Genomic DNA, 22,782 nt, shown 5'->3' with positions numbered 1-22,782 from the left:
ATAAAATAATATTTTGTGAAACTGTTGGTAGTAAAAATATTCAACATTTTAGTCCTCAAAGGATTTTCCATATATCTTCTTGGGTAATCTTTGTGTATTCTGATTCAAGATAGTCCACATATTTCAATTTTCTTCTGTATGAAAGAAATATAGCACATTCGTCAAATTGAAGAATTTTCTTGGAGCAGCTCTAAGCATCCTCCACAGAATGAACAAGAGTTACCATCTTCCTTTCATTTTTCCTTTCTAGAAATGTTTGCCTTCAGTTAAACTAATCTCAGAAGCTTGGTTTGTGAGATTTTCAGCAGAAAAAATGCTACTCTTGGATAGAGGAAATTCATTTACTCTGTCCCTTGGGCTTTCAACACTCCAAACTATTATTTTATGTTGATCTCAGGTTCCTAATATTCATAGGCCACAAATCTCCATATTTTTAGGCTGTGAAGAGCACTACTCAGCAGCAAAAGGCCTCTGGAAGAGATAAACCAAGCTTTGTCTTTGTTTAACTTCACCCTGGGACATACTATGTTTCTGAGCCTTTTCTTCTTCCGATAGTCCTCTTTCATTTTAAAAATAAATAAAATTAAAATCTTTTGTTGAAACCTGGCCCCATGATGTGGCTTCCAGGATTGCTCCTCTCACTTAAAAATAAAAAAGTTAGATTAAGTAGTAAGTACTGCTAAGTGACATCTTTTAAAACTTCTTCCAGCCCCACCTTTCAGGGTTGAGGTAGCTTCATCATCTTAGTTCATGTGCCAAAAGTATTTTAGACTTGTTGACTAAACAGTGGAGGGAGGATTTAGTGCTCTCAGTTGAGGATTGGTCTCAGAGCCCTAGTCAAATATTTTTGGCTGTAGTGGCTGGCATTTCTACTCCTCCTCATAGAATAGTTGTGTGAAGAGGGAGGTACCCAGCAGCTGCAGGTATTTTGCCATCAAGGTCTATTTTAAAATGTTAAGCTAATTCCCTTTTCCATCTCCTTCCTCATCTGTTCTCTGCATTTTGAGTGTCACTGGGTCCTAGTCCCCTATCATGGAAAAGATAATGCCATCACCCTCATACGTCAGTCAGGACTTAGAGTAGCTCCAAACACCAGATTTCTTCTCCTGGCAAGAGCTCAATAAAATCTGTAAATTGAAAGATGATAAAGCAAAGTTATAGTTCCTGGCTCCAAAAGTAAAATGCAGTGGATTAAAAAATGAACCTCATTAGGGCAATGCTGTTTCCCAGGAATCTTGATAAGTGATTCACCAGCAGTCCGAAAGATGCCATTTTATCTCCAAATGGAAGGTCATCCCACATTTGCCATCTCCAGCCCTATTACACAAAATTACATGTAAGATTCAGGTGAACAAAGCAAACAGTGTTAGGAGCCCAGAATTCTCAGAGCATTCTGCCTGTTTGACACCCTCACTAACTTTTGGGGCTGCCACTTAGATACATTAAGGTGTGAAGTAACTTGAATCAGTCATAGAAAACAACTTTTTATCAGCAAATGGTATTTCTCTTGGTTAGGACAATTCACACAGACCACCCAGCTGTTCTGTGAATTCCTGCTGTAACTTTAGCTTGTTTTTTCTATTGGTATTCTTTATCAGCAGTGTATACTGACATTCTATTTTATTTCTGTATTATTCTTTAAGTGTATTGACAACGCTTGTTCAGTTTGGCAGTAGTTGTGCTTTATCTGTCCTGTTTCTCTACAACCTACTATGAGTGGTTTTCCTTCTCTGCCTCTCAGTTGTATAGTTAACTAATATGTTAATAGAAAAGGAGTACTTGTGGCACCTTAGAGACTAACCAATTTATTTGAGCATAAGCTTTCTTTTTTTTGAGCATAAGCATTCATTGGATGCAGTGAGCTGTAGCTTACGAAAGCTTATGCTCAAATAAATTGGTTAGTCTCTAAGGTGCCACAAGTACTCCTTTTCTTTTTGCGAATACAGACTAAGACGGCTGTTACTCTGAAACCTGTTAATATAATTTTAAGGCGGGGAAACTGGAGAGAGATGGGTTAGTCCCGAGATTTGCACGTCAGTAACTTTTATTCACGTCCCTGACTCTCTTTATGTGGTGTGTTAGAAGAATCCATACTAAGTGGCTTGACCTGAAAAGAAGGCAGTTGAAAATTGTGTTTATTCCTAACCATAAGAATTGCATTTATTTTAGTCTTTTATGTCTACCTGGAATATTTCTATAATACAACCCTCTCTTTCAACAGCTCTGGTTAGCCCTAGCATCCCTGTGTGTGCTTGATCAGGACCATGTAGATAGACTGTCTTCTGGAAGATGGATGGGAAAGGATGGACAGCAAAAACAGATGGTAAGACTTCGAATTCAAGAATTTTTTTTCTCTTTTAAACTTGGATTGTATTGAATTTACTTTTCAAACAAGCAGTAACAATGACAAAGATTACAGTAGCACGTGATATGTAGAACAAACATTCTCAGATTTCCTCAAGAGGTTATACTAGCCAGACAGTGCTCAGAAAATGGAAATCCAACCCAAGGATATATCCAGTAAAAAGGAACTTATAATATGGCAGCCAATATGTAAGATCAAATAGCAAAAGTTGAAAAACAAATACATTCTTTAAATATATCAGAAATAGAAAAGCCTTCAAGAGAACTGGTGGTTCAATTGGCCCACCAATGATTAAAGGGAGCAATTAAGGAGGATAAGGACATTGCTAAAACATTAAAAGGTTTTTTTGCACCAGTCTTCACAGGCGAGGATGTTGGTGAAGACACCTACCCTTGACCTACTCTTTGCTGGTAATAATCACGACGTATTGTTAGAGCTGAGTGAATGATATTTCAGTTTGCTGGTTTGAGCCACATCTGAACTTTTTCAGAATGTTTGGCCAATCAAAAAAGTGGGCAAAATGTCCATTTCAGGTTGAACAGAATGTTTTGTTCAACCTGAAACATTTTTGTTTCTGTGCATTTTTAAGGGCCAGAGTCACAAAAGAGAAGGAGGAAGAAGTGATGGTGTTCCCCCTTATAACTTTTAGCTCAGTGTATTCTGTGGCGGTCTCTCTTAGTATCTTCTGTTGAAGCTGTTCCACTTTGTATAAATAATTAAATAGATAATGGAGCAGGAATTGAATTTGGGTCTCCCCACTCCCAGATTAGTGCCCTAACCAGTGGGGAATAGGGTAATCTAAGGTGGGGTTTTTTTCTATCCTGTTAAAGTTGTTCCACTTTGTATAAAATACCTGAATAGTCACTGGGAGTCAGAGAGAGTGTGAGAATGACCCTATAGCCTGGTGATTAGGGCACTCACATGGGAGGTGGGAGGCCCAAGTTCAAGTCCTTGTTCTAATGACTATTTAAGTATATTATACAAAATGGAACAGCTTCAGCAGGAGGGATTAACTGGTCGTCACTTAAGGTTATTTGTAAGGTTAAATGTTAATGTGGACACCGCACAAACATTTTGTTCAAGGACACAAAAAAGGATTGCTTTCTGCCTTCCCAGAACCTGACTGCAGTTGTCTCTTCACCCCTGTTTTCCCCCAAGGGGAAGTTAACTGGATTACAGTGCAGGCTATTTGCATTGTTCAATGGAGACAGACAACAGGGCGTGGGGAGCCAGAGCTGGAATCCATCTAGCAGCTAGGAAGTAGGGGAAGTCAGAAGAGTAGGCTTGTGAGCTAGGCAGATGAAGAACTAGTGCAGCAGTCAGGGAGAAGAGCTGCTGAAGCCTGCTTCAAGTTCCCCACTCCCTTGCATACCTAGCTGGAAGGAGGATGTGTTTGTGTTGCAGTAGAGATGGAAATGGATAGTGTGTTATAGCTGTAGAATAAATTAATGTTACAGTGGAATTTAGGGTTTGTTTCCATGGAATTTGTTCACACTGTACTGTGGAATAACCTCTGCCTTGATTATTTATCTTGACAGAAAAAACAGCATATCATATCAGGGGAGTTAAAGGTAGATATCTTGCCATTTTGATGGATCTTTGAGGGTTCCCCCTCATCAGTTTCCATAATTTTTTTCTATCAAGTGTAGCATGCTCCCAAAATTTGAGTAACATGTCAGTTAGCACAGTCTCACTCTTTTTGAAAACAGATTCCCAGACATTTTAGTGATGAATATGAGCTAATTTTCCTAAAACAAAGCAAATCTGGGTTTAGAGGCATTATTGTACATTTGTTTTACATTTCTGCCAGGCATAACTGTTCTTAGATATTGATCATTTCAAAGCTGACAATTTATAGTCTAAAACAAGTTCAAATTGTCCTGTTTTAATTTTCCTTTTTTGGGAAGCCCACAGGGAGAGGGGAGTTGAGGGAAGCAGATTTAATGTATAGGGAATTATTCCACTATTTTTCTTCTTTATTCAGCCAATGTGCGATAACCATGATGATGGTGAAACCGCTGCAATCATTTTATGTAATGCCTGTGGGAATTTGTGTACAGACTGCGACAGATTCCTTCATCTCCATCGGCGAACGAAAACTCATCAGAGACAGGTAGAGTAAATAAAACTCACCAAGTAGTGTGCATTTCAGTAGCTTTTGTTGGGTGCGGGGATTGTTCCATTGATAAATTAGATTAGAAAACCGTTAGTGGCAGTGAGCAATAGATCTGCAAACTGTTCTCTGTGCTTTCTGAAAGGAATGGATAACATTGCATTTAATTTTGCATTTGATTCTACTCGATTTTCTTGTCCTTAAAGAATGTTCTTATGAATAGGACTGTAATGTCAGCCCCTAATCCCTCAACCCTGGCTCATAATCCCCACCTGTTTCCTTCTTTCCTATTCTAACATCATTGAATTCAGACTTCCTTAACTAAAAATCCATCCATTACTCCCTCAGAAATGTTATCTTTACTTCTCCTTTCACATGGTGTCCATATCTATGAACACAATTAATTGTTTTCCCTCTTTGACACCCTCTTTAAGCCCTTTCTCCTCCTCAATTCTTTCCCTCTCAATTTAGGGCCTTACATACTTTTCATGAGTTTGTTATAGCTCCCTTTTTTTCCCCCATTCCTCATTTCCATGCCCCTTGCCCTATTTCCTTTTTTCCTTTACCCCAGTTACTCACTCAAAGGCTACTCACCTGTTCACCACAAATCTCTCCATCCCATCCTGATTTGTGAACACCATTTCCTCTGCCCTCATCCCCTTCTTTCAAGCACCTTTTCTTCAGATACAAGTGTGCTGTAATATTCATACTGCTTCAGTGACAACCTTAAAAAAAAATTGTTCTCATTGTATCCCCTGATCTTCTGCATATCTGTCTGACTTATCTTGCCTGGCCAGTTCATGTTTCACATGGCCAAAATATTATTCCTTCTTTTTCTTTCTATTCCCTCCCTTTGATCTCCTTTCTCCACTGCTGTTGACATCACCTTCTTCCTGTTTTTCAGGCTTGCAATGTTGATGTCACCTTTGATTCCTTTTCCTTCTCTCCACATACCTACGGTGTCAATAAATCATGTCACATCTATCTTCATTTCAAAAATTAACCCTACTTTCTGTACCAATATACCCATGTCAGCTCCTTCCATGGCAACTAATCACCACCTCCTGGTCTCCTTGATGCCATATTGCTTCTCTTCCAATTCGTCCAAAATGCCTGCCAGTCAGACCACGTTACATCTAAATTCATGTTTAAATTTCTAATTCTCATCTTCAAATCCCTGAAGAACTACACTCTGGCCTCTACATTGTGGATCTAAGATCTTTCTTGTTCCACCTCTCTCCCTTCTCTCTGTTTATGTTGGCAGCTCAACACCTCATTTTTCATTCACCCACTGCTGTCTTTCGTGCCTTCTGCATGAAAGAAACAACCTCCCAGTCATTATCACCCTCTCCTGCATATCCTTCTCCAAGACATTCCAGCATTTTCAGAATTTGGTTCCTAAACTCTTGTTTTGGCACTAATAAAAGTGTCCTGATCTTTAGAGTCCCACTGAAGTAAAATGGAAGTAGAGTTGCTCACTTTAATTTATTTACTTAACTATGGATTTAAGAACCTAATTTTGGACCACCTGGATTTGGAAATTTTGGCTTTTTTTTCCATGAGCCCCCACAACTGGAAAACCAAAATATTTTTAAATCAGTGCCTACAGTTTACTTTTGTTCTAGACTGGAGACTCTTATGGCAGGGATTATTTTGAAATATTTACTTTATATTACTCTCATAGTCAGTTTTAACAAATAATAATTTGTCATGGTCAATTTTAGTAGGTTACAGATGGTCATGGTGAATAGGGCAAACATGGGAATACTTTTTTTTAACAAAAAGGCAAAAGTTAAAAAAAATTCTGTACTCAAAAATAACATTTTTCTACTTCTGTTGCAGACAAGAACAGTATGTATTCTGTGATAGCGAGAGATCTTATATATACACACAGGAAGCCTCTCTCACTTTCATTACAATAGTATATGTAAAATCAATTCAAGCAGAGCCTTCCTAACCAGGAAAGGCAGAAAACCAGAAGACTGCAAGAAGTCCTTTTGGGATCTCGCTATCTAACTGTAATTTACCTGGGAAGTGTTTAGTTACTATAGTGATGGACATTATAAGAAACCTTAAGACAGAACAGTTTTCAATATATTTTTTGCCATACTAGAGCCTACCTTTTATAAACCTACACTGATTTTTTTAGATGTAAACAATTTTACTTTACACAAGAGGTTGTAGGGTAATTTAAGTCCTCCTGAAGTTTAAAGCTTTCACTGAGAGTCTTCATATCATTCTGGTTCTTAGCATAGCTGCATTGCTTTTCAGTATTCTTGTTTTCTTTGTTGACTCTTTGGCCAATCCAGGTTTTAATTTTCTAGCTTTTACCCTTCAGAGTGTGTTCCAAATCATCATATCATCCCACTCTTTGCATGCATACAAATTACAGAATGTATAGAAGTCGTATTTTTAAAACTTGCAATACAGACTCCATAACACCATGAGTATTGCAACAAAAAATGTAAACTTACAGGTGATACCAAAACTAAAGTTTCTTATAATTGCTTACTGACTCAGCTTTTTGTAAGAGTACTATTTAATACCCATATGGTTAAACTGATAGGTATTCAAAGAAGAGGAAGAAGCTATCAAAGTTGATCTTCATGAAGGCTGTGGTAGGACCAAACTTTTCTGGCTCATGGCACTAGCAGACTCTAAAACTATGAAGGCTATGGTGGAGTTTAGAGAACAGACAGGTAAAAATCAGATATTTCTTGTTCCTTACTCATCCTGATTACTTTTTTAAGCTTCTCCAAAAGATCAGTTTCTAGAAATGTGACTCTCTGAATCTTTACATTAATGCTTTATTATTTGTATTATTTAACAGAAAACACTGAATCCTGGCAAATTACTTATTGCCTTGGCAGTAGCATGATGGTGGTGCTTTGCAACACCAAGTAGATGCTTGAGTTCAGAAATGTTGTAAGCTCTTTGGGGCTATGTTTTTGTTCTGTTTATGTACAGTGCCTGACACAACGGGATCAAGATTAGGGCTCCTAGGTGCTGCAGTAAAGTAAACAATAATAATAACAACTGGATATTTAGCTCTTTGAAATGCTAGAAGTTTTTAAATGTGGCATTCTTGAGTTGATACTACCACTCTTTATCCACTCGTGCAACTCCCACTTCCATCAAAGGTAGTATTACAAATTGAGAGCAGTAGCCCATAAATAATTGTCATAGAATCATAGAATATCAGGGTTGGAAGGGACCCCAGAAGGTCATCTAGTCCAACCCCCTGCTCGAAGCAGGACCAATTCCCAGTTAAATCATCCCAGCCAGGGCTTTGTCAAGCCTGACCTTAAAAACCTCTAAGGAAGGAGATTCTACCACCTCCCTAGGTAACGCATTCCAGTGTTTCACCACCCTCTTAGTGAAAAAGTTTTTCCTAATATCCAATCTAAACCTCCCCCATTGCAACTTGAGACCATTACTCCTCGTTCTGTCATCTGCTACCATTGAGAACAGTCTAGAGCCATCCTCTTTGGAACCCCCTTTCAGGTAGTTGAAAGCAGCTATCAAATCCCCCCTCATTCTTCTCTTCTGCAGACTAAACAATCCCAGCTCCCTCAGCCTCTCCTCATAAGTCATGTGCTCTAGACCCCTAATCATTTTTGTTGCCCTTCGCTGGACTCTCTCCAATTTATCCACATCCTTCTTGTAGTGTGGGGCCCAAAACTGGACACAGTACTCCAGATGAGGCCTCACCAGTGTCGAATAGAGGGGAACGATCACGTCCCTCGTTCCCCTCTGTCACCTGTACTTACATTTGAATGATTTATAAAATGCTTTTATTTTCTTTTGAGGAAGGTGGGCACACCATATAGAAAAGAACCTAATCTATCAAGAACAAAATTGAACTGGGTAATTAGAAAAAATTATGTAAATAATACTTTCAGTACCCTTGAACGATGTAAATGCCAATTTCTCCAAAAACAAACTTTTTCCATTGCCCTAAAATATAAACACTTCTAAAGTATCCTTAGACATAGTATTGTGATGACTACTGCTAGAAAGAAAAGACCACAACAATGTTTAGCTATGGACAGTGTCCAGCGTGGCATTTGGATAGTCATTACATTCCAAGTATTGTGTTACACCTACAGAGCATTTGGGTGGTAAAAATACAGCCATCCCATAGCCCTTAATTACAACCCTTTTCACAGTGATCAGAATGTTCAGATATGTTGGCCTCTGTGCAACACTATAATAATAAGAGAAGCCAACTGTGTGCCTGCCTGCTTCCAAATACTCCTCTTATGGTCACAAATTAATAGGAAAGATGCTCTATTACAGGGGTAGGCAACCTATGGCACGTGTGCCAAAGGTGGCATGCGAGCTGATTTTTCAGTTTCACTCACACTGCCCGGGTCCTGGCCACCGGTCCGGGGGGCTCTGCATTTTAATTTAATCTTAAATGAAGCTTTTTAAACATTTTAAAAACCTTATTTACTTTACATTCAACAATAGTTTAGTTATATATTAAAGACTTATAGAAAGAGACCTTCTAAAAATGTTAAAATATATTACTGGCATGCAAAAACTTAAATTAGAGTGAATCAGTGAAGACTTCTGAAAGGTTGCCGACCCCTGGTCTATTATCTTACCCTTGAGTGATACGCTGAACAGCTCAATTTTAACTTTGATAGCATGAGGTTGGAGCGGGGGCTCCCAAGAATTAGAAGTACTTTATCTTTCATTAGATTTAGTAAAACAAAGAAAAAATATATATCATGTTTTTCCATTTTCCCCCTTCCCTCCTTAAGGAATGCTGCTCCTTTCATTATGTTTGGTGATCTTTAGAGATGAAACTGATATTGCTTGTAAAATGTAGTTCCCAATACCCTAGTTTAAGCTTTGGGAATGCAAATATTTATAAATTAAGCAGGACTTGGAAGATTTCCTGCTTTCTTTCTCATGTAATTGAAGTGACAAATACTTGACAAACTCCCCTTGTGAAGGGGAAATATCTTAATATGCATTTCATAAGAATACAAAACATCTAGTAATGTAAGAAAGAAAATAAATGAGTTGAAATTCCAAATAAGGGTGAATTAAACTAGGATTAATAATTTTTGTAATCAAGGCAGTTCTAGCTAGGCATGAGATCAAGTAAATAAAGTGTTCACATGAGGTAATTTTAAAAAAAAACAAAGCTTTCCTCTCTCCACTTTGGCTGTAATTTGTCTTAAATTGTAAAGTCTTCAAGACAAGAAACCATCTTTTTTACATGTATATAAGGTGGCTGGTACACTTTTTTTAGCTATTATCACATAAATAACAATATTAATGTATTTCTGTAAGCTTTTTCTGCCAAAAATTTGCAGTATTTTTCATATCCTTGTGTTGTGTTTAGTGGTCTTTAGAGATGTGATTCTGTGGTTACTGGTGAAAATCCCATGAGCATAGAGTTCTGCTAGCCCATGCATGAAGCAATTTAGTCTAGATTCATTTAATTTCCTTAGTATTTACTTTTTTCCTGCTTGTTTCATGAGATAGTTAAGGCTGTTATTAGTGTGTTGGTTGATAAACACTTCATTTTGGTAAATTCTGATTTTTTTTTTTGTTTTTGTGGGTGTAGGTAAACCAACCACCAGCAGCTCTGAAGCATGTCGTTTCTGTGGTTGTAGGAGTGGAACAGAGTTATCAGCAGTAGGCAGTGTCTGTTCTGATGCAGATTGCCAGGTATGTATACAAACCTCACTTTATCTCATGAAGATGAAATATTAATATATAGTTGAGTCTACAACCAGCCATACAAGATAAAAGCTAAATTTTAGGTCCTGTCATCCAAATAATTTCGAAACAGCAGACTGGACTTCTACATAGAGTGCTTCCGCCGACGTGCACGGGCTGAAATTGTGGAAAAGCAGCATCACTTGCCCCATAACCTCAGCCGTGCAGAACACAATGCCATCCACAGCCTCAGAAACAACTCTGACATCATAATCAAAAAGGCTGACAAAGGAGGTGCTGTTGTCATCATGAATAGGTCGGAATATGAACAAGAGGCTGCTCGGCAGCTCTCCAACACCACTTTCTACAAGCCATTACCCTCTGATCCCACTGAGAGTTACCAAAAGCATCTACAGCATTTGCTCAAGAAACTTCCTGAAAAAGCGCAAGATCAAATCCGCACAGACACACCCCTGGAACCCCGACCTGGGATATTCTATCTACTACCCAAGATCCATAAACCTGGAAATCCTGGACGCCCCATCATCTCAGGCATTGGCACCCTGACAGCAGGATTGTCCGGCTATGTAGACTCACTCCTCAGGCCCTACGCTACCAGCACTCCCAGCTACCTTCGAGACACCACTGACTTCCTGAGGAAACTACAATCCATCGGTGATCTTCCTGATAACAGCATCCTGGCCACTATGGATGTAGAAGCCCTCTACACCAACATTCCACACAAAGATGGACTACAAGCCGTCAAGAACACTATCCCCGATAATGTCACAGCTAACCTGGTGGCTGAACTTTGTGACTTTGTCCTTACCCATAACTATTTTACATTTGGGGACAATGTATACCTTCAGATCAGCGGCACTGCTATGGATACCCGCATGGCCCCACAGTATGCCAACATTTTTATGGCTGATTTAGAACAACGCTTCCTCAGCTCTCGTCCCCTAACGCCCCTACTTTACTTGCGCTATATTGATGACATCTTCATCATCTGGACCCATGGAAAAGAAGCCCTTGAGGAATTCCACCATGATTTCAACAATTTCCATCCCACCATCAACCTCAGCCTGGTCCAGTCCACACATGAGATCCACTTCCTGGACACTACAGTGCTAATAAACGATGGTCACATCAACACCACCCTATACCGGAAACCTACTGACAGCTATTCCTACCTACATGCCTCCAGCTTTCACCCTGACCACACCACACGATCCATCGTCTACAGGCAAGCTCTGCGATACAACCGCATTTGCTCCAACCCCTCAGACAGAGACAAACACCTACAAGATCTCTATCAAGCATTCTTACAACTACAATACCCACCTGCGGAAGTGAAGAAACAGATTGATAGAGCCAGAAGAGTTCCCAGAAGTCACCTACTACAGGACAGGCCTAACAAAGAAAATAACAGAACGCCACTAGCCGTCACCTTCAGCCCCCAACTAAAACCCCTCCAACGCATTATTAAGGATCTACAACCTATCCTGAAGGATGACCCATCACTCTCACAAATCTTGGGAGAAAGGCCAGTCCTTGCCTACAGACAGCCCCCCAACCTGAAGCGAATACTCACCAACAACCACATACCACACAACAGAACCACTAACCCAGGAACCTATCCTTGCAACAAAGCCCGTTGCCAACTGTGCCCACATATCTATTCAGGGAACACCATCACAGGGCCTAACAACATCAGCCACACTATCAGAGGCTCGTTCACCTGCACATCCACCAATGTGATATATGCCATCATGTGCCAGCAATGCCCCTCTGCCATGTACATTGGTCAAACTGGACAGTCTCTACGTAAAAGAATAAATGGACACAAATCAGATGTTAAGAATTATAACATTCATAAACCAGTCGGAGAACACTTCAATCTCTCTGGTCACGCAATCACAGACATGAGGGTCGCTATCTTAAAGCAAAAAAACTTCAAATCCAGACTCCAGCGAGAAACTGCTGAATTGGAATTCATTTGCAAATTGGATACTATTAATTTGGGCTTGAATAGAGACTGGGAGTGGCTAAGTCATTATGCAAGGTAGCCTATCTCCCCTTGTTTTTTTCCTACAAACCCCCCCCCCCCCCAAGACGTTCTGGTTAAACTTGGATTATTGCTGTGCACATTGTAAGATGAGCTATTGCCAGCAGGAGAGTGAGTTTGTGTGTGTGGTTTTTGGAGGGGGGGTGTGTGGGGGGGGGGGGTGAGAAAACCTGGATTAGTGCTGGAAATGACCTACCTTGATTATCATGCGCATTATAAAGAGAGGTTTCAAAGAGGGATGGGCTATTACCAGCAGGAGAGTGAGTTTGTATGTGTGTCTGTGTGTGGGGGGGGGGGGGGGGGAAGAGTGAGAAAACCTTGATTTGTGCTGGAAATGGCCTTCCTTGATGATCACTTGATGATCACTTTAGATAAGCTGTTAGCAGCAGGACAGTGGGGTGGGAGGAAGTTTTGTTTCATGGTCTCTGTGTGTATATAATGTCTTCTGCAGTTTCCACGATATGCTATGCATCCGATGAAGTGAGCTGTAGCTCACGAAAGCTCATGCTCAAATAAACTGGTTAGTCTCTAAGGTGCCACAAGTACTCCTTTTCTTTTTTCTTTTTTGAATTGTGAATAATACTTACTCTCCCTGCCAATTTGTGTGGTCTTCTGTTCCCATTTTTCTTATTTTTTTAAATGTTTCTTCTCACCTCTGTTACTGTGAACAGGAAAGTGACTGATTACACAGGGTAAGCCGTGAATCTAACCATATAAAAACTGCTAACAAATGCACAAAATATGTACACCGGAAGAACAGAGAAAAACGGTTTCAGGTTCTGTAATGCGTGTGATCAAAAATATTTTTTCTTAAAATAAAGTTTCATTAGGGTTCTGTTATTTAGGTGTCACATAGCAAAAGCAAATTAAAACATCTGTTTCGCTTCAAAGTCCTAGAACTCAAGATGTATTCCTAACTATACTGATGTCTGTATTATACTTAGACAATTACTGTCACTGCTCCCTAACCTGGGTTTTCATTGCAAGTAGTAAGACTACTTCAAGAAGCAACAGAATAAATATATTACAGTGTACAAAATGGTTCTTTGATTAGAAAAAATGTTAATTTAAGAATTCCTTTTTAATAGGAGTATGCTAAGATAGCTTGTAGCAAGACTCATCCTTGTGGTCATCCATGTGGCGGTGTTAAGAATGAAGAGCACTGTTTGCCGTGCCTGCATGGTTGTGATAAGAACGCCACAACTCTTAAACAAGATGCTGATGACATGTGCATGATTTGTTTTACTGAAGCACTTTCAGCAGCACCAGCTATCCAGGTTTGCCTTTGCTATTTAATAAATCAATTCTATACAACTTTGTTAAATTTTTAAGAGTTTACAATTTCTTTTGAAGGGATGAATTTTTAAAAGTTTCAGAGTACGTACTGTCAGTGAGCAGAGGATCACATTCTGTGTCTAGCACTACTGCTCTCTCTACTGTTTGAGAATGCAAATAGGATCATTCAATGTGTACATTTCCTCTATTTTGAGCATTGTGTTTGTAACTGAAAATCCACCTCACATAGAAGTATTTTTAAGAGTTTTAAATCACCACTCTTTTCTTCCTTATGTACCACTCTTTGTATGCAAGGGACAGATCATATTAAAATTGTTCCCATTTCTTATACATGTAACTTGTAGCATATTCAAAAAAAGGGCATATGCATAGATCTTGTAGATAGTGTACATTGTATGTCTGAAGATTTTATTGTAGTTAGTATGCTAACTTGGTCACTTTTGATGATTTCATATGTCCAGTGGTTAGTGTTATGCAAAAGTTTGTTTTGTAACTGATTTTAAAGGCCATTAATATTCTTTCTTTTCATGGGTGGAAAGGCTTTTCTGATGTTAAGATTTTAAATTAATACATGAATTTGCAATTTGACACCTCTGTTAGTTAAAATCAAAAACTCAAATATAATGGTGTCTCATTACAGTAGCTATTGAAACTTTTGAATTTACAGTACAGTAGTTACTCATACATCTTTCTTTTTTCTTAAAGTTGGACTGCAGTCATGTATTCCACTTGCAGTGCTGTCGTCGAGTACTAGAAAACAGGTGGCTTGGGCCCAGGATAACTTTTGGGTTTATGTCTTGTCCTATTTGCAAGGTAAGGATGATGTGTTTACTATATGTAGCACAGAATATCTACAAGTGCTTACTTTAATGTTACTTATGATGGACATTAGATATTGCTTATTTTCATTCCCAGAGCTTGTCTATGCAGAGACTTAGTATGCAGCAGGCTGTAAATCTACAATGCACTAGCTTGCCACACGCTAAGTGACGGTGTAAATCCTACTGCTGTACACCTGAAGTTCTGTAGTGTGCTTTGACATACTTCCATTTCAAACAGCTGTATGCCAAAGCACCCTATGGAATTTTTAGTACACGGCAGCAGGGCCCACATGGCCAGTTTTAGTGCACAGCAGGCTAGTGAGCTGTTTGCTCACATCCCAGTTAGCCGTGCACTAAGCACCTGTGTAGACAAGCCCTCAGTTCTTCTTTGAGTGCTTGTCCCTCTCTGTACTGCCCTTCAGGTTGCACATGCACCCAGGAGCAGAGATTTTTCCCTAGCAGTGTCCCTCAGGTATGTGCCCCACATCTCCTTATACTCCGCATCAAAGGAATAAATAGGGCATATTGGACCACCACCAGTTTAATTCACTCTTACTGTTCATGGTCTAGGACAGAGCTTCAGTATTTGTTCTAACTTCTTCAGCTTCTCTGTAAAAAGTTGAAATATATTATAGTTTTTAGGGGTTTGGTTCCTTAATTCTTGGAATCCTCCATCTGGGATGGGCAGATATTTCTCAACTCTCCCCTCTTTCCCCCTCCCAATCCTAGTTCTCCAGCGGTTGGGAGAGAGTATACCAAGGATTCCCAGCCTTTAAAAGCTGCATCAAGTGCCACAAACCCTTCTAGGGCACAGTTTCCTCAGGAATCTATGCTGTCATCAGAGTGTATGAACTGAGAGCAAGCAGGCTGTCCTGTGAGCAATTCCAGTCAATCCAGGTGTTATCAGACAACATGATGGCAGTCTGTTCCATCAGCAAGCAGGAAGGAGCACACTCCTCACAGCTTTGCGTGGAGGCCATCACCTCTGGAACTGGTGCATTTCCATGCAGATTACGCTGACTGCAGTCCATTTGCCAGGAATCCAAAACACCCTGGTGGACTCCCTAAGCAGACATTTCTCTACTCAACATGAGTCGGAACTGCACCAGTTCCAGAGGATGATGACCTCCATACAAAGCTGTGTGGGGTGTGCTCCTCTCATACAGTGGCCGGGAGTCCTGAGTTTTACCTTCCCCCCAGTTCCCTTATTACCATTGGTATTGAGGAAAATCAGACCAGACATGGCGCAAACCATTCCTATAGCACCTGCCAGGTCTGGTACCCCATTCTATTACAATTGTCTATATCTGTTACTCTGATGTGACACCTCTTAACGCTGGCTGAGGGAAGGACTTAACACTCCAACCCAGCCATATTTCACGATAGGGCTTGCTGTTTAGGTGGATGTCAGAATTAGAATAGTTCTGCTCAACTGAAGTCCAGGCCATCCTGAACAGTTGTAGAAAGGATTCTACTGGGAAATGGTATGAGGCTAAGTGGAACAGGTTTATGTTTTGTTGCAAAGAGAAAGGAATTTCCCCTTTATGAGCAGATTCCGGATGTGCTGGACGTAGCTCTTTACCTTAAAATCCACACAACTGTCTCTTACTTCTCTCAGGATACACCTGCCAGTCACCAGCACATTTCATCTGCCAGATACTTACTCTGTATTGTCTTACCCAGTCACACCCTGTTTCCTAAAGGGTCTGATTAGAGTGTTCCCTCCAGTGGCAAAACCTGTACGAGCCTGAGACTTGAACCTGGTTTTATCAATGCTAACAAACTCACTGTTTGAGCGTACGGCAGGCTGCTCTCTTCTATGTCTCTGTGAAAGTAGCGTTCTTGACTACTATCATGTTGGCCAAAAGGGTTAGAGAGCTAGGGACACTCAAGGCTGATCATCCTTACAGTTTTCCACAAGAAAAAGGTATACATGAGACTACATCCAAAACTTGTCCTGAAGTTGGTGTCTGACTTTATCAACCAAAGTATCCCTAATCCTCACTCTAGCATGGAAGAAATGTGGCACTCACTGGACATATGTAGGGCTCTTACTTTTTATCTAGAGGACAAAATCATTTAAAAAGTTTCCAAGACTCTTTATCATTTGCAGAACAAATGAACAAGAGGCCATTCTCTTCCCCTCTTCTTTCCCCTCCCCCCGAGGCTGTCCAAATGAATCTCTGGGTGCATCCTACTCTGCTATGAACTGAACATTGTTCCTCTTGAAGGAAGTGTGAGATCACACATATTGAGAGCTCAGACAACATTGGCAGCTTTCCTTACAGATGTCCCGCTTCTGACATCTGCAAAGCAGCAACTTGGAGCTCTGTACACACTATGGCTAGACACTGCACGGGTGTAAGCAGCTGCTTCTGATGCTTCTTTGGGCAGGGCATTTCTGCAATCGTTGTGTCACAGGACTCCAGACACCCACCTCCTCAATAGAGGTATTGCTTCTGAATCATCTGAAGTGCATTACACATAGGGACAATGATTCGAAGAAGAAGGATGCATTACTCACTTTCTAGTAACTTGAGTCCTTTTGGGGCGTTGTCCCTGTGTGTAGTGCACTATTCACGCTCCTTTCCCTCTGTCTGATTTCCCCCTACTGGGAATTGGCAGCAGAGAAGAAATTAAAATGGTGGTAGTCCAGCAGTCCCTTTATCCACTCAGTGCAGAGTATGAGAACGAGGAGAGAAGGGGCACATGTGTAGACCAGACAAACATTGCTCAGGAAAAATCTCTGCTCTGCCGGGAGCACATGCACAACTGGAGATCCTTGAGATGTGTAGTGCAGGGGAACTCAAGTTACTACAAGATGAATAACCCAGCCTTTCCAACATAGCTGAAAGGAAAGAACTGTAAATTGTGGGTATGGGAGGGTCCTTTTTTAAAATTTCCTTGCACAATATGCCTACAAACATGGTTTCTCATAAAAAGTGAAAATAATGTAGAATTGTAGTCCTTTTTAATTATTTTTATATACTTAGATGTTTGTATAATATACTTTTATATACTTAAAATTTGTAATAATTCAAGAGTTGGATTCAGTGTAGCACTGCAAAATAAGTGAAGACTTTAAGTCTCTACACTCCATGCTTCCCTCAGTTTAGCCTAAATTATCTCAAACAGCAGGACTGGGGTAGCTCCACCATTAGCAAGATGCCTTTTTAACCTGTCTTTCAATACCACAGAAGGATGGTAATGAATAGCACATGTGCATAGGGCTCAGTCATCTTTATGAAGCTGCCCAAAGCTCCCTTTACATTCTCTACTAAAAGAGAGAGATTACCATCACTGCCAGAAAAGAGAGCATATTAGAATATAAGTACGTTGAATTGATCGGCCTTTAACAACTCCACCGTGCTGGACTTCTGTATTTGCAGTCATGATAGGAGCTTGTGACAGGGTGATCTTCCAGTGGCATGGATCCAATATAGGGGCTCTTATGTCACACACCCTCCTTGTTGCTGATGAAGAAGGGAAAAGGGAGCATGGATAGAGAAATGGTGTATGACTGGGGTACTCCTGTGCTGCACTGATCTTCTGCTGTGTTTTTTAGTCCCCTGTGGCTGCTACAGCCCAACGTAAGCTAGACCCGCCCTCAAGCTTACGGATCTGAGTTTCAAAAATTTGAGGTAAAAGGGTATTCCTGTTTACCATGAGTGCATTAGCTGAAAAGAATAAGCATCTAGTGTAGGCATCCCTCCTTGAAATATATATTCCGTATTCTTTTCTATGATTGATCAGCATCCAGCACAATGGAGCCTTTTGGCACTACCACAATATAAATAAATACTTCTGTTGTTATAATGAAAGTATTACAGTATTCCAAGTTTCTTATCAGTTGTTCTTTATTTTAGAACAAAATTAATCATACAGTATTAAAGGACTTGCTTGATCCAATCAAAGAACTCTATGACGACGTGAGGAGGAAAGCTCTAATGAGGTTGGAGTATGAAGGATTGCACAAGAGTGAGGCCATCACAACACCTGGCGTTAGATTTTATAATGACCCAGCTAGCTATGCAATGAACAGATATGCTTATTATGTTTGCTACAAATGCAAAAAGGTATGACCGCTAGCACTTTCTCAGATGAAATTGATGTAATGTTGCCAAAAAGTCACTTCTTTGTGTATAGTGTATGAAAACTGGAAAAGCTGCACTGCACTGTAAAATCCAAAAAGCACTAAAAAAGAACATAGAAAAAGACACATCCCTGGCCCTGTGAAACCAACAGTAGAGAGAGAGAGTGGTTCAAAAATCAGACACCTTAGATGAACAGAGGATGGTGCCATCTCAAAAAAATGTGGACATCCTATTTTGTTAGAAAACTCCTCTGGCCATCCACCCTGTTCCGTTCTGTTCCCATCTCCCACAGTTAATCAATGCTCACTCCCCTGTTGTGACTCTCAACCAATTTAGCTTTTGGCTCCCCTCCCAATAAAGGTATTTTCTTCTTCTGCCTCTCCCCCTCCCTCCGTCACACCTTCTGCTCTCATTACACATCATGCTTTCTTTCCAACATGCTGTACACGCTCATATTTCATTCTGTACTCTCTCCCACACATGCATCCCCTCTGTATTATTCTGTATTGACTCCACTTCAGTATTTTAGTATTCACCCCCGATCTGTCATTTAGTTAACCTCAAGGTACCGACACCTGTGATTTTATTTAATTCCTGAACCCTCACTCACTCAAATGCCTAACGTTTAACACCTGAGCACACCCTTTAGAAGTCTCCTCTCTCTGGTCTGCAGGGTTGGGGTTCCAAAAGGGTTTTCCTTCCTGGATAGTGGCCTGGAGACTCCTTTCCTTATCTCTTTCCAGATTTTTTTTTTTTTGGGGGGGGGGGGGAATCTGGGGGGAAATATCATCCCCCTAGGCAGGAAGAGGGTGCATTTCAGGCAATGCAGAGATAGCAGGAAGCAGCTGCTGTGTTAAGAGCCCTATAATTCAGTATATCCAGTAGCTCTGATTAGCTGTCTTTCCCCTGGAGGTTGGGAAATGGGGAAAGGGCAGCTAATAAGATGGGATTTCCACCCACGAATCCATAGCAGTGTCTGAAAACGCTTAAGTATATGAGGAAATTCCACAGAGTAGGCAGCCCTACTTAGTGTGTGTTTTATGGCTGCCCAGTGTGCCTTGTGCCATAAAACCAAAAACTCAGAGCAGCAAAATGCCTTGGCCACCAGGACCCAGAGCATGGGAAAGAAGGAGCAATTCATTCCCTACTCCTCACTTCTGCTGCCTTTGCCCACCCTGCTGCTCTCCACCCAGTTGGAGAGCAGTTTCTCTGCTACCTTGCCCATTTAGGACTTGGCTCAAGGCAGAGGGAGTGGCACTTCAAGCCAGCTTCACAACCCGTTGGGGCAGGATTTTCCCCTCCCCTGAATCTGAGTACTGTGCTGGCAGGTGGAAAAGTAGAAGGGAGGGAGAAGCTTCCCTTCAGCTCCAGCATCACCTCAGCAGCACCAACCCTGCCCCCACCTTCTTGATATGCACTCATAGATGGCCAAAAAATCATCCCATGATCCAAACCCTGCAGTCTTTTGCACATAGTAAAGACATGTATATGGCATATGTTGGATTGCTGGATAATTTTGGGCCATTTTGACGGTCATGGGGGGAAAAGATTATTTTTTTAAAGGTTTAAACGTATAGAACATCATAAAGAGATTGTACTAACAGCCTTTATCTTCTTCTCCATGCGTATGAATTTGGTAACAGGAATATAAACTGTTTGTCCCCAATCTCTTCAGTTTTAATCTTCAGTCATTTGTGTCCCCATTTAGGCATACTTTGGTGGTGAAGCTCGTTGTGATGCTGAGGCTGGACAAGGAGATGATTATGATCCAAGAGAGCTTATTTGTGGTGCATGCTCTGATGTTTCAAGGGCACAGGTAAGCAGACTAGTTTTGAACTTGTTTTCTTTTAAAGATTTTTAAATACAGTTATCTGAGCTATACAGCAATTAGATTTATTTGTAGTAAAATATACATATTTGTTCAATTTTTGACAGATGTTTCAAATGTGTAAATATGTTGCTTAAATGTTACAGTTTGGTTTCTAATGTTAACAGCACTTTTTTGTTTTCTTTCTATGCAGATGTGTCCCAAACATGGTACAGATTTCTTAGAGTACAAATGTCGGTACTGCTGCTCAGTAGCTGTGTTTTTCTGCTTTGGGACAACGCATTTTTGCAATGCTTGCCACGATGATTTCCAAAGAATGACAAGCATCACTAAAGAAGAACTTCCACATTGTCCTGCAGGTAATGTTTTTTACAGAACAGTTTTAGAAATCTAAATGACCAGAAAATTATTTAGTCAGACAGTTATTCTATTACAATTGAGCTTGCTAATTTTTAGAAATATAGCAAAATTAATCATGTGATGTCTTAAGTTCAGCATTTTAGATAATCTTCAAAGGATGGATTATTTTGTTCTGTGATTCATTTCTTTCTGGAAATATTGGTTTCCAAAATGGGCAATGCTATTATCACAGTAAAATCAATACATCATTAGATACTTTGAAACTTCCTTTCTTCAGCAAATTGCCTCCACACACTACTGGAGTTGCATGCTACCACGTGGACCAAAGAGATAAAATAAACAAACTTCCAAACATGAAATGGTGTAGCCAGACCTGAATACTTATCCTGCAACTATAAAGGAAAGCACTTTGAACTGTGCTAATCCCTTAGTTCCTGGCATCATCGTGTGCCACTGATCTGATGGTCTCACCAGAATTGTGAATTTTAATATTATGTTTCATGTGCTCCTTGTAGCTTTCACATATTGTTTTAATGTAGTGTTAGAAGATTACTTAGATAATTTGAGGAGAAAAGGCAATATATACTTTTACTACATTGTTTAATGTTTCACTTATACACCAGAGAAGTAATTGTTGGCCTAACTCCTGAATTGTTCTTCAGGTGAAATTTCGTTTAACAAGTATATGTTATTCAGATGTAAAGGTTCTTGTTTCATATTGGGCTGAAACTTTTTTCACTGTATTGAAGATCCATTTAAAGAAATTTTAATTTTCTTTCAATAAAATTTTGACTGTAAATTTTCCGTAATTAATTTGGTTTAATATGACTAGATAGTAGTCTAATAGTCTGGGGTTTTTCTTCAAATTTGTGTTTAATCCTTTACCTGAAGTTGTAAATCTTGTAGAAGCCAACAGTTCTGGCCCTTTTTGTTAAGCTTAGTCAAACTGCTCACAATTACTCACTTTTCATCCTGTAAAAGTTCTAATTTTTAAATGCCTGATAGAAGCTGGTCATGTGAAAGTGGCCTGTTACTACTTTTTCCTATACCCACTGCATTTTTCCCAAATCTTTATCGGTGTCCTGTAAATTCAAACAAACTTTTTTCTCTATTTAATACTGTGTTTTTCAATACTTGTACAGTTTTATTTACATAAGATTTGGAAGTTTTGAAAATGACTTTTTCCCTTTACACTGATTGCAGGTCCCAAAGGCAAACAACTTGAAGGAACAGAGTGTCCACTTCATGTTGTCCATCCACCCACTGGTGAGGAATTTGCTCTGGGATGTGGGGTTTGCAGAAATGCTCACACTTTTTAGACTAGAATTTTTTTTACCAGAGCAAAACAGTTGTCCTCATCCCACAAGTGTCCTAAACAGAATATAAAGTCCAGTCAGGATGAGGATGGGACCATTTCATAACCCAGGTAAAAGGAACAATTTACAGTGCAAGAAGGATGCCAAATACCATGTACCATGCTGTGAGAAATTGACATTTTTTGAACCAAGACATCAAAATTGTGAGATGTTTGCATGTGGCCATTACAGTCATTGGCTATGAAGCATTGGACATTTACAAATAAATAATTGCTATTAAAGGATCTCTGTGTCTGTGGACTATGAATGATGCTGGTTTTCAGATGAAGAAAGAAAAAATGGATTATTGTATACTGACTTTTTGTAATCCTGTACAATTGTAACTGCATCATGGGTGGGGGAGGGAAAGAGGAATATTCTCGTTTATTTCCTAGACTGTTAAAAAAAATTGTGTTAGGAAGGCATAAATGTAACAAGTATCACGCTGTATATAAAGAATATCAATGTTTGTCCTGTATAAGAATTACTGAATTACAACAGCAGTTTCATTTAAACTTCTGGGTTACGTTTGAGCCTGAAATTTTAATGAAGTGCAATACTGAGTGTGCCTCATATCTTGCAGCTGTAAACATAATGGAATGTACATGTCAATAAAACCACTGTACATTTTTATACAGTGAAAGTCTAATGAATGTGTAAGACTTTATTTTAGAATGGCTCAAAACCAAATCATTTCATTTCACAAATAAAATGTATTTGTTTTTTAAAGAAGAAAATTCAAAACCAGCTAGTAAACTGTTGGTACTTATGGCACTATTTATTAGATAGAAAAAGTTTGCTTG

At 39.7% G+C, this 22,782-nt stretch overlaps 1 protein-coding gene across 10 annotated transcripts in view; it reads left to right on the top strand.

Annotated features, from left to right (window-relative positions):
- MYCBP2 (MYC binding protein 2) overlaps positions 1 to 22,573 on the top strand; it is a 409,657-nt gene extending 387,084 nt beyond the window's left edge. For all 10 annotated transcript variants that reach the window (XM_074962231.1, XM_074962238.1, XM_074962204.1 and 7 more), the window contains 10 exons: positions 2,222 to 2,323; positions 4,350 to 4,478; positions 7,045 to 7,177; positions 10,063 to 10,166; positions 13,314 to 13,502; positions 14,227 to 14,334; positions 18,209 to 18,418; positions 20,145 to 20,252; positions 20,458 to 20,623; positions 21,828 to 22,573. In XM_074962231.1, coding sequence (XP_074818332.1) covers positions 2,222 to 2,323; positions 4,350 to 4,478; positions 7,045 to 7,177; positions 10,063 to 10,166; positions 13,314 to 13,502; positions 14,227 to 14,334; positions 18,209 to 18,418; positions 20,145 to 20,252; positions 20,458 to 20,623; positions 21,828 to 21,943 — 1,365 coding nt within the window. In that variant the 3' untranslated portion in view covers positions 21,944 to 22,573. The remainder of the gene's footprint in view (positions 1 to 2,221; positions 2,324 to 4,349; positions 4,479 to 7,044; positions 7,178 to 10,062; positions 10,167 to 13,313; positions 13,503 to 14,226; positions 14,335 to 18,208; positions 18,419 to 20,144; positions 20,253 to 20,457; positions 20,624 to 21,827) is intronic.
- Positions 22,574 to 22,782: the final 209 nt, after the last annotated feature.

Source organism: Natator depressus, chromosome 1, assembly GCF_965152275.1.
Source record: "Natator depressus isolate rNatDep1 chromosome 1, rNatDep2.hap1, whole genome shotgun sequence".
NCBI classification, from domain to species: Eukaryota; Metazoa; Chordata; order Testudines; family Cheloniidae; genus Natator; species Natator depressus.
The sequence above is the reverse complement of the archived record's forward strand: the minus strand, read 5'-3'. Positions and strand labels throughout refer to the sequence as shown.